Source organism: Hirundo rustica, chromosome 1 (assembly GCF_015227805.2).
Source record: "Hirundo rustica isolate bHirRus1 chromosome 1, bHirRus1.pri.v3, whole genome shotgun sequence".
Taxonomy (NCBI): Eukaryota; Metazoa; Chordata; class Aves; order Passeriformes; family Hirundinidae; genus Hirundo; species Hirundo rustica.
Window position 1 is genome coordinate 43,134,907 of NC_053450.1, and position 12,719 is coordinate 43,147,625.

At 41.7% G+C, this 12,719-nt stretch overlaps 1 protein-coding gene across 23 annotated transcripts in view; it reads right to left on the reverse strand.

Annotated features, from left to right (window-relative positions):
* The window catches only part of DTNA (dystrobrevin alpha), a 224,334-nt gene that overhangs the window by 41,952 nt on the left and 169,663 nt on the right, over nucleotides 1-12,719 (reverse strand). For 15 of the 23 annotated variants that reach the window (XM_058420159.1, XM_058420166.1, XM_058420154.1 and 12 more), the window contains 4 exons: nucleotides 10,844-11,010; nucleotides 8,277-8,401; nucleotides 3,594-3,674; nucleotides 1,643-1,732 (listed from right to left, as the gene is read on the reverse strand). In XM_058420159.1, the coding sequence (XP_058276142.1) occupies nucleotides 1,643-1,732; nucleotides 3,594-3,674; nucleotides 8,277-8,401; nucleotides 10,844-11,010 (463 nt within the window). The remainder of the gene's footprint in view (nucleotides 1-1,642; nucleotides 1,733-3,593; nucleotides 3,675-8,276; nucleotides 8,402-10,843; nucleotides 11,011-12,719) is intronic. The other 8 variants (XM_058420182.1, XM_058420178.1, XM_058420173.1 and 5 more) reach the window with 1 other exon arrangement.

Consider the following 12,719-nt stretch of genomic DNA (forward strand, 5'->3'; position numbering starts at 1 on the left):
TCTAAAGCAGTTTGAAGAAATCAAAAAGCATCTTTGGGAAAGCCTGAACCCAGCTTCCTTTGAGCTCTGGAGTAATTGTGTACCCACCCGAAATCTGTGCTTCAGATGCAATTAAAGTGTAAATTGTATATAAAGTTCCATTTCCTTTCAGTTGCTCCTCGCAATGTGTCACTGCATTTACCAATTATCAATGATCTTTCCTCTAACAAGATTCTCCAGCCTCCCAGTTAATTTCCAGTTTTCACCATGTATCCAGCAATAAAGATGGTAGTGTGCTGAACTTAGGAGATGCTATCCACTTCCAGCAGCAGAATGAGCTGGTGTCCTGAATTTAGCATTTGCTGCTACAGGGGGAAACTGGTTAGAATGACTATGTGAACACAAGTAGCTGAAATAAATACTATGGGAATGATATGAATGACATTCTCTGACAATTCTCCTTTGAAAAAACATTCAAATTACATAAAAACTTCACTTGAAACTATCTGAAACCTCTGGACTAGACTGCAACACAAATTAAAGTAACCATAAGTTATCTGCAGTGAGAACACAGCTAGCAGAGCTTTTAGTGTTGATTACATCCAGCTAGAAATTTTACTATGAGTTTTTACTCTTCTTATTATAATATAAATCATAAGTATTTAATATAAAATCAGTACAATTGGAAACAGAGCCATCAAAGTCTGTTTCTCCAATGTTCAAGAGGGTGAGCTTCCACTAATAAGGCCTGATTTTCCCCATGGCAATAGTAACAGTAAAACTTAAAACAATGAGTGAAGATACAGTTATTAGTCTAACCCAGATTGAAGATCTTGGCATTTAGCAGAAAAGTACCTTTGTATCAATAGTCCTTACTGAATTATAGTTAATGATCGTGGATTAATAAGGAAAAAAAAACAAACAACAAACTAAAGGATATTATATTCCATGTAAAAAAAGATGGGGAATTTGTTTTTATGCATTTGCATATTTCTTTTATGCAGAATCAAATATGTTCTTCCTTTAGGTCACTGAGATGTGAGGGAATGCTGGAAAAAGGGTGCAGCAACAAGAGGCATGGGTCCAAATCCAGTGCTCATTATGTAAATGGGAAGTTTTCATTAGCTTCAGCAGGACTTAGATCCGCCTTTCCTGTGGTCATTTTGAAAAGCAAAGCTGAGGGGTCTGGGGGGGTTATTGGCAAGCAACACTTAGGGCAGAACAGCAGCCACCACCCACAGTGAGAGCTGAGGCAGAGGAGGCTGGCTGTGAGACCTGGAGTCATTTCCAGGCTTTTGTGCAAGCCTCTTTCATTCCTTGGTCAAGAACACAACAGGCAAGTCATACACTGATGATGGAACCATAAAGGTGTAGTTTTCTCAGTTTTCAAAAGCAATGTTTCCAACTTCCACTGGATACATTAATATTAATCCTATGCAAAAGGGTAAAATGAAAGACTTGTGCTGCGCAGAAGCAAGAGAAGTTGGCAAAGCCCACAGCCAGCAGGAAGTCTATTCAAAAGACTAATTAGAGCCACAGAAACCCTCTAGCCCATCAGAGCCTTCCTTAAAGAATATTTTGAGTAGTTTAGCAGAATTGCTAATGATTTAGTGCATGAGCTACAGAACTACTGCGATTAGTAGGTTAGTGCTCTCATACTGACCGTGAATTGTTGTGAAGCTGATTTACATACAGCTTTATAAGAGAATGCTCATCAGCCACAGGACTGGCTGCATTTATACCCCCAAGTAACCTGAATGATTCAAACAATGAAACCTTGTTAATACTTCAAAAAGAATACACAGAGAGCAGTGTTCAGAGAGGGTTCATAACAATAAATCAAATTTATTTAGAGAGAATGCTGATTTGGCTGTTTGTAGGGTGCTTTCCCTTTCCAATAAAAAGATGCAAATAAAATTTGTAAAAGGTGAAAATAAAAATACTGAGAAAAACCTAAAATCCTGCTACATCAATGAAACAAAAGTTAGAAAACTTCTAATATACAATCAGCGTCATTACCTTACATATCAGGGTAGAGTTAACTCTAAAAGAGTTGATATTAATATTAATGACTGCTGCTGCATCATGGAAACTTTTAGCTGTACAGGGATGTCACACTCTCCACTTATAAGGAAGTCTGGGATGATACTATCACCTGCCTTCAGGGGATTTTCATCAAGGACAAGGAGTGCTTCCTAGGAAAAAAAGGGAATTCTAACAGCTCAGGAAGCATGTAAGTTTAAACCTGATAGTTTAAGATAGTCAGTTACTAAAGAAGACAAAAGTAAAATAATAGGGTATGTTCTACAGGCAAAGAAAGACAAGCAGCACAGTAGACAGTGCTGTGAGTGTTACTGCAGGTCCCTGGCTTAGGTTGCAAAGTGTACTTTAGTTGATCGAGCACAGGGAACACACAGAAGCATCAGCAACACTCCTAAAGAGCGACTGCTCATAGTGGAGCCTCTCCTGGAGAGGCTACAAATACATTACCCTGCCTTGAACCTAAACCCCCGTATATTCCAACAACAGAAATGAACCTGCATTTGCAGTCTCTCTGTATAGGCAGCAGATCTGGTCTTGGGGGCTGCTCTGGGACTGACTTTCAAAAAAGCATCTCAGTCACACCCGCTTGCACTAAGATAACACTGAGAATTTACAGTTTACAGCTCACGGTAACAGAATTCATAAATCAAAGTAGTGAACCATCTTTACTCTGACTTTGCAGTGTACACTGCAGGTTTGGTTTCAGTTTTGGTGTTAAAATATGTAGCTGTGCATACCCAGAGACGGTGTTTAGTCATTTGGGAACGCTGAAGCACTGACACACACAGCAGGAGTCAAGCAATAAAATGCACCCAAGGAAGACACATTGCTCATCTTCCCTAAGACAGCAGGAAGTTATTTTCCTGCCACCTTCTTACCTATGTACATTTGTAGGCTTACATAGATGGGTCAGGCAGCCAGCAAATGCTACACACATATTTTGGCTGGATGAGCCAAAATATTGAGTCAAAATGTACACAGTCAGCTGCAAACACCTCCTCTTTGGGATTTATGTTTTTGATGAGACTTCCTTGCCTTGTTTACTGAAGGGTCAGTCACCATATTCCAAGACTACTCCTTCTCCCTTGTTGATTTTAATGAAAATCAGAATGGTTTAACAGGAGAAAGGATGTCTTGCTCTGTCTTGGAACTATGAAGACATCTTCTCTTCGTTCACCCATATCTTGCAGTATGATGCAGGCATTCCCAGAAGGCAAAGGCACGTCCCAGTTCCTATTCTCATAGTGCTGCTACAAAATGGTTTTCACCAGTAGCTCATTTTGGGTCCCTGTGGGAGGGTGCCTGGGATTGCATGTGAGCACATTTTAGTGGGTCAGAATGGCTCAAAGGAGAGCTGTGCTCCGCTGTGGGGAGCATGGGGTGCCTTAACTCCAGCTCTCCTTTCAGATGTCTGGGTATCAATCCAAATTGGCCAAGGCATTTCTCTGTTCACTTCTCTTGATTTTACTGTGTGAGAGGGTTTGGGTTTTTTCACCCCTGTGAGGGAACTGAAAACTGAACTTCCACCACTATCATATAATGTTTTGATATAAATAAGGATAAGAACTCACCTTCTGTTTGCAAAGGGACTTCCTGAGGGAACAGAATGGGAGAAGAGTGTGTCGCTCATGCTGGTTACGGGTCGGGGGGGCCTGAAAGGCAAAATATCCAGCTGCATTAATTTTGCACCAAAACCCCCTCCATCAGCAACACTATTTATGTAGAACAGAATGAGCTTGTTTAAAGTAACATTGCAACTGGCATCTTCTGCTTTACCTAGTAATAGTTTCAAATTATAGATGCTGTGGTTTTAAGAAATTGATAAAAATACATTGGTATGTAGCCTGGAGGGAAATAATGCCTTTGTGTGTTCTGAGGTGAGTTTTAAGCAACCTGCTTGACTTTTTTCCCCCTGCTTAGGTAGAATAGCCATGATGCCATCGTTCCTTTCCAGAGGCAACAGTCCAGGGTCCAGTCCCTGCTTTCAATGAGCCAGGATGAGAACTGGCAGTCACTTTTCTGTGGTAGCATGGAGGTCTGCAGCATGGAACTGCCAGTAAGTGATGCATCTTTTCATAAAGTTATTCCTGGTGCTAAGCTCCATGCTATCACATCCACACAGTGACCACAGTGTACCCAAGCCCTCAGCACCCCACAAAATACATGGAGAATTTTAAAGTGGTTTGATAGCAAAGGTTTTTAACTGGTATATCATAACCCCAAGTCAAAATTTAGAGTAACTATTTAGTTCAAGGGGACCCATTAGTAATGATGAATTCATTATTACATTCTTTATTTCCTGCTTTTACAAGAAATGAAACAAGAAGGAATTTTCTTCCACATTCTTTTACTGTCTACTCTTAAAAATAATCTATGTATAATTTTCTCCTTCTGTATCCATTAAGGAGAAATTTCCTCTTCTTAGCAGACTTCTTATGGAACAGGGCAGAAGATCTATTCGCTCAGGAACTAAAAGGTATGTTACTCAAATCACAGGGTATTCAATCACATATGAGCAGAATCTGAAGCCACATAGAATTCAGACCTCAATTTGGTTAATATTCCTCTTTAGGCTCTATCTTGCTTTTTGAATTCTGCAGATGTGCAAAGTGAAATATGGTAGGCATCTGCAAAATATTCACTGAGCTCCAACTGTGCAAGACAACTGGCCAACCAAAGCATTTCCAAGAAAACCAGTTCTGTGCAGAAGCGAACTATTACTATACATTTTGCTCTGTAACTTGTTATAAAACAGGCAAAAAACATGGTGTTTAAAAAATCCAAATTAATTTCTCAGCATGATAATGCCACACTGATTTTAAGAAGTTTAAAACTGTGAAAAGAAAGAGGTAGGATGCGCAATGTTATTTATTTATTTATATGAAAATACAGTTTTGACCTAACCCTGCACCTGCAGAACCACATGGAAACCTCCAGTTCTGATCAGTCATGAATTTGAGAAGCAGTTCTTTGTCTTCCATGTATTTATAGGGAAGTGTGCAATGGTTTTTTGGTTTTTTTTTGGTAATACCAAGATTATCACAATTTTTTGAAGCTTTTCCTGGAACAAGTGTACTAAAGAAGAAAAATACTCACCAAGTATCTCTTTTGCAGGCAGAATAAAATGGAAAAGAGATAATTAATTAAATTGTCAGTTTAATATGTGTAATTAATGGTAATACATTGGACATACTCCATTCTTATGATCCTGATTCTGCAAAAAAGCATGAGAGCCTCTATGCATAAAAAGTCATTAATCTGTTTACAAAAGCAAAGTTACTCTTGTCTACAAATGTCTTTAAACTCCAAGACTTTGCTAAGGTTTCCTGATTAGCATTGCTTTGTCAATTCTTACGACGAAAAGAATGATATTAAACTAATCTGGAGCTTTCCCAAGGCAAGTTTCTTAAAGGCCGATGCCCACTGTTGCAGTCCTCAGGTTACACTTGAATATCAAATGGATGTTCAAACACATAGAGTTGTGTGATGTGGTAAGACAAGAAAAACAGACTTTATTGCAAAGCAAAGGAAAACTCGGCTATTGATTATAAATTATATTTTTTGAGGTTATTTTTAAACTCCTGAAAGTGAGTGATTAAGCTTTCTGATAAAAGCAAGGTATTGATACTGAATTAACTGTCCTCGAGGAGCTAGAAAACACTTAATGCTATTGAAATATGCTATGTAATAAAAGCATGCTATGGCACAACATATAACCTCAGTAATAAACCAAATTAAAAAGGAGGAATTTTCCAATGTGCTCCAGGCTGCTCTAACCTGTTTACACCGATGTCAAAAATAATGCTCCCATAGGCTTAAGATGAAAATGAAGTCAGGTCAGTGCAGAATGGATTTGAAAAACACCTCCGTGATGCACTGGGCATGCCATTTGTTATCTCTGCAGTCTGGACTTTCTTTCATGTTGCTAATCTTCTGTACAGAGAGGAAAAATGACCCTTCCATCAGCAGGAGGAGTTCTATCATCAGGTTTATGACAACTTAATAATTCTCTAGATGAGGCCTTTTATGTATTTCTTCCTTAATTCAAGATTTTGTGCGGCACCAGTAAAACAAAAAACCCATGCAGTCTTTCTGTCTGGTGCCAGTCAAAGGTGGAAGAACAATCAAAAGGAAGGTCTCTGTAGTAAGGCAGGGAGCACTTGTCCCCATTTAAGCTAGAAGCTAAGAAAAGGATACTGTTTTGTTGCCAAGATCCTTCCATCTAATGCAAATATAAACCCCCTTTTTTTGGCCTGGATTCCTGCCCAGAGCTGTTTCTCTCAACTTCCATTATGTTTAAAAATAAAAATCGCATCAGCAAGAAGATATTCTCGACAAGGTTCTGTAGAATACCTCTCCCCTCAGTTAATTTGTGTCAATTATGCTGTACATCATGATACCTCCACAACTTATAGGTTTCTCACTCATGTATCGTTATAGCCAATATATATTGCCAAGTTATATTACCATCAATCTATGAATAAAGAGAAACTGTCATAAAACAGAATAGGTGGTGGTTTGTTCTCGCATCCCATCACTCTAAATTGTCTGTATATTTAGGAATAAGGGAAAGTGTTAATTTCACAGCAAAAATTTGGATCAGTTCCTACTTAATTATGGTACCTTCCCCTTGCCTTGCCTAAATGCATTTAATCCATTCACAGTAGCCCAGTTTTCACATCCTTTTATATTCTGACATATCCCCAGGCCTTCAAGATCCCCCAGCCAACAGGGAACAGAGGCTTCTCTTTCAGTCTCAAGCTCTCTGTCTCTCTCCATTTCCCTTCAGGATGGCCAAAATCTGCCCTGTGAAATTATCACTGACCTGCCAGCAGGGTCTGGCACAGCAGTGAGGGAGCTCAGCAGATCCAACTCCGGACCATTTCTGCCAAAAAACAACATCCTCCCAGTGCTCCTCTTCCATAAAGAGGTGCAGGGGTTTTGACTGACAATTAAGTGTGACAGGGACTTGGCACTATGTATCTTTCAGAGGCACCTTGCCTCTGAAGACCAGAGCACTCTCTTACACCTTGAAGAAGTTCCGCTATAACCACATAAGGAAGACCATCAGCATAATACATCCTTAAAATGTCAGGCAGGTTGGGTGAACTTTCCAGGTGTTGCACAGCCCACAATGGCCGGTGTACACCTGTCCTTAAAGATGCTACATACAAATATTCAGGATGGACAAAGGTAAACATGTATAATAATAACAGACTAGAGCAGTTCCAGCAGCCAGTAATATAGATATGCAGCATATAAATACAATTCTAATAGTTGCTGCCTAAAACACTTCAGTCAGGAGCCCTGGGAACATGGTTAAAAAATATTTTCTTAAGAAATATACCAGAATAAGAGAAATACTTTAAAGACAGTATTTTTGGAATATTTTTTCCAACCTAATTTCTTTGTATCTTTCTTCCAACTGATGTCTTAATTTTTCCTTAATTTTATGGGAAATTTAATGTTTTTTCCCTCTTTTGTTTTTTTTTTTAAGGACTCAGAAAGCAAAGATAAGTCAAGTTGATAAATGAGAAAATCTGAGTGCCTGCCACTATGGGTAGTGGACATGCTTTAGAAAAAAACCCATCCAAAGTGGTACGTTCCCCACCCTGCACAAATAATTTTCTTTCTGCTTTGGGTTTCTTGACTCCTGCAAAAAAAAAATAGTGACATGCTACTACACCAAAAAATAATCTTGCTTTCTCAACATATCAAAACATAAGGATAATGGACTCTTTTCATGTGACTTGGCAGTTGAAGGCTCCCTTTTTATGCAGACTAACACAATTCTTCAAGGCTGGGTGAAGCCACAGCTCCACTAAAGTCAGTGAGACCTCTGACAAATTTTTTTACAAAATTGGTCTGATTTCACTTTTCTCTGGTGCCTTGTGTCAAGACATACCTGTGATACACTGAAATTAAAAGTCTGCAGATGACAGAACTGATGTTATCAGCATCAATACATCCCAAAGTGATGAAACTCCATGAAATTGCATGGACATCTCTTGAGGAGAATGGGGACATTCCAATGTCGTGTCCCAGTATTTGACTGTACTTATAAATCCCATTGATTTTTGAAGTGAAGTCACACAGAAGAACATTTTTACACTACCAGCAAATTTGCACTTGTGATGCATTGAGCTGGACAAGCCACATCTGCCTCCTGCTTTGTTCAGAGCTGTACTATCTACACTTGGTGCAAGCAACTCCTACCACAAAGCTTACTTTGTCTACAGCACACAGATACTTACACAATATGAGCCAGGTTTAGAGGTTTTTCAGGCTGGTCAGGGAACATTGGGTGCAAAGGTTCACGGCTGGAAGCACAGCTTAAAGACTTGCTAAGTGCATTAGTTAGCTTCTTAGCAGGTGATTTCTGGGAGGAACAAGGAAGGTAGAGGTAATCTGGACAAGGTGCATACTGTTTCTGCTATAGGAAGCACAAAACAACAGGAAGCTCTAACAGCTCAGGTACCTATGGACTGCCATCCCCCTTGCCCCCCTCCCACACCGAGAGTCTGGTAAGGCAGAGAGCTCTGTTTGGGGAAGGATCACTGTTACCTTCAGCAGCCTTTAGAGCAGGCTGGGGGTGTATCTATAGGGACAGTTGCCATGGCTTTTTTGCAGTGCTGCACTCAGGCAGCATTGGAACAACGTAAAGCACAGTGTGTGTTGCCTGGACTGGTGCTGGCTTGTACCTCACCAGCTCGGGAGCGCAAGGAGAACGGATCTGAGTATCCTTGTCCCCACAGATACACTGCATGGGACACCATTTCCCTCCTAGATGTGGGCTAGGCACTAGGCTGCATTGTTCTTCCCCCTCACCTCCAGTACCCTGTACTGTTTAGCTGCTATTACAAAGCTTCTCTTCCACCTCCTGTGGCCACTGACCACTGGAGAATGGAAATCTGAGACAGGAGCTTGCCAGGAATTGCCCCACCATGGCAACAGCACTTCAAAACAGACTGATGTACTGTCACTTTCCCCACAAGATGGGGAGGGTCTGTGCAAGAAGCATAATTTTCATCAGTGTGTCAAAAAAAAGAAGAAAATCAGTATTTTCTGTTTTCTGTTTTGTTTGGAGACTTTGCAGTTGAGGATTAAATTCAACCTCCCTTCTAAAGGATCTCTGAGATCTAGGGTGTCTTTTAGGCTGTGTGAGGGATTCTCAGGGAATTCAACTCAGCTCTCTGTGATTCAGTTCTCTGCCTGTGAAAGAGGGTTACTGATCCTTACACTGTCTCCTCTCCCCAAAACACAGCTCTACAGGTTGAAATTGAAAAATCTTTCTGGAATTTGACAGAAAGGGTCTTGTATTTGTGCACAGGCATCCTGCATTGACTTATGATTGTCAACAAGTCCATAATGAAATATTTCTATTGGAGAAATCCAACCTAAATAGCTAATGTTCAAGCTCTTTCTCTTTCATTATAAATGCAATTACACTCTGAATTGAGAACAGTTGATTTCCACTGCATCCATGAACACTTTCTGTCTGCACGTGGAACTCGATACTGATACATTATGGAGAATGCTAACCAGGTTTGAACAAACGCTAATGAATGCTACAGAAAGACAACTCCAAAACTGAAGCAAAACATTTGTTTCTGGCAAGGAAACATTTGAAAGCACTAGGCATGTGGTCACATTTTAGTCTTCCACTGAGCAGAAATCTTAAGTTTTCCAATTACTTCCTACCTATAATTACAGCTCCCTGGCTACAGTAAAAAATGGATTTTATAGCACAAATTGCTGTTAGGAACAGAGTCTGAGCTACATAGTGGGCACTTTTCCTATTCAGATATTATACTCCGACCATTTGTGTCTATGCAACAAGCAGCAATTAGGACCCACAGAAACAATTACAGACCCAGGTCTGCTGGGATACAGTGCAGGGCTGGATGACTGGCATACAGAGCAAACCATGTCAAATTTAACCCTTGCCTGTTCCATCAACAGGCGACCAAACATTTTAAATGGATTAATCTTCAGAACTTTATTAAAAAATAAGCACAAAGCACTGTACAAATGGGAGCTTTTGCTGTATGCAGAATTTCTTTTTTTTTTAACAATGTACTTTTGAAATGTTTGAGATTAAATAGGTATTTTCTGCTGATCCCTGGATTTTAACCCCGAAAGGTTTTGATGCTCTGTAACCAAGGATTTCTACTGGGGCTTTGCTCCAGTCCATGGAAAGCTGAGTCCCCATGTCTCACGCCCTTCAGGGAAGGTTAAGGTTCCAGCAGCTGTTGATACTTCTCTCTCAGCTTAGAAAAAGCACTGCATTATTTTGATTAACAACAAAAAGACTGAAGGGAGCTTTTCTCTAAAGTAAATGCTACTGTGGCTCTGAGCCTGTGACCACGCTCAAATCTACAGCGCCAGGATCATCCCAAATGCTACGCATATGCTGCAGCCACTCAACTGAAAATATTGATGAATGAGCATTAAGTATTCATCATTTCATTTACACGTAGCCAAATAGAGCAAGCCAATGACGATTTTACCGTGAGTCCTGTGGGAACGGGAGAAGCTGCCATGAGCCTGGTGCCCTGCTGCCAGCCCCTCCTGCGCTGCCCTCACCGCGGCACACACCGTCACAGGCGCCCCAGATCCTCACCCAGAAAAGATCATTCCCACCTCCACACTCTCCCGATGGCTCCCAAGGCCGGAGCCTCCCAGTCAGGGTCACTAATCCAAAGTGCCAGCCCGGCTCCCAGCTCGCCTGAGCCAGACAGCTGCCCAGAGCTGGGGCTGGGGACTTCTCTGATGGCTGGAGGGCAAAGCAGTCTGCAGCGAGGCAGGAGCCTTCCCTTACCCATGACGTGTACTCTTTCATTTGGTGCTGGTTGCTGTGGGAACCGCTGGCATGGCCCCTCCAGAAGCAGTCCTGACAGAGCTGGTAATTGTGACACTGCTGGCAGCGGTAGCGAAACCCCATCATGCTCTCGCTGTGGCAGTAGGAACACTCGACGGGGTGGAAGACTGTGCGGGAGAAAGAAATGGTGAGCCAAACACCAAAACAAAGAAGAAAACGTTTATGGACAAACCCCAAACTGAAGGGTGTTCCCTTTGTTTAAAGCAATCTGCGGTGTTAGATGCCGCCGCCAGCTCTGACCCGTGAAAATACAGCAACCCGTGCTAAGGCACGGGCAACAATTCCTACACTGGGTACCAAACCCTCCTTAATTTCTGACCTGGCATCTGTACCTCCTGCTCCCAGCAGCAAAAAGTGTGTGTTCAGTGTTCAGTGTCTAACAGAATACATAATAGAGTACAGAGGAGAGCTATGAAGATGAGGGCTTTCCTATGAAGACAGGCTCTGAGTTGTTCAGCCTGGAGAAGAGAAAGCTCCAGGGAGACCTTAGAGCAGCCTTCCAGTACCTAGGAGGCTACAAGAGACTGGAGATGGACTTCTGTCAAGGCACATAGGGACAGGACAAGGGGTAACGGGTTCACTGAAAGTAGGTAGGTTTAGATCAGGCATTAGCAAGAAAATCTTTACTGTGAGGATGGTGAGGCACTGGAGTGCATTGCCTGAAAAAGTTGTGGATGGCCCACCCCTGGAAGTGCTCAAGGCCAGGCTGGATGGGGATTTGAGCAACCTGGTCTAGTGGAAGGTGTCCCTGCCAGGGAGTTGGAATTGCATGATCTTTAAGGTCCCTTCCAACCCAAACTATTCTGTGATAGAGGAAATTTGTATGTGGGAAAATCCACTGCAGCTGCACCACTGGGAGAAACTGAATGTTTTGTTGTGCTTTAAGCAGCTGAAGTGAGGCACCTTGGAGGAAGAGTCAAACTCAGCTGTATGACTACTGAAAGGTTGAAAATGTACTTAGACATGTTATTGTCTCCTAATTGCTGCTGTCTCATCTGTACAAGTGGTGTCATTTAGGTACCTATATATGGAGTTGAACACATAGCTTTTTGCCTACATTTGGAAAGCTGGCCTTTGGAAGGACCTGCTCTCTGTTCAGAAGCAGATAATGACAAGGAGGCAAGTCACTGAGGATGCCAAAGTAACAACTGAGATATTTTGAAGCACTTTCTGGGCAATAGTGCTATTTCTGTTCCTCTCTCCTTGCTACAGCATGTACCCAAATTACCACAGGGTACTGAGGGCCTTGTTTCTAGGCACCCTCTGCCTTTTTGTCATAAGGTTCAGTCTGGGAAGATTTGGATTAGTGTTGAATGTGTCAGGGGTTTAATGCCTTGCCAGAATTTTGCAGCAGGGAGGGTTTCTGCTCTAGGCTAGGAAACACTGTGAAGCTGGTGAGGGACAGGGATGGATGACAAGAGCTTGAGGAAGGTGTGATAGATCGGCTGCTCTGTAGCCAAAAAGGACTTGGGAACATCAGCTTACCCACCTTGGTGCCTTTCAGTGAAAGAGGGATTTGTTTGGCACAGGAATACACACAACTTTTCCTCCTTTTCCTTTTATGACCAAAAATGGATACACACCATCCACAGGGAAACTTCCTTTTCAGAGGATATGGTCTGGCAGTGTAGACTTAGGAGTAGATCCTTCCTAGGGACCTTTTGGCTGGTGTTTTGCATTGCACTGGATGCCTCCTGCCAGGAATACTGCACAAATGGAAACTGCCAAGCTGTTCCCTCTCTGCTGCCATATGTCATAGCTAATAAAAGTTGTGGTCTTGATAGTTTACCAAATATAAGTGTGTGAATGGATGAAG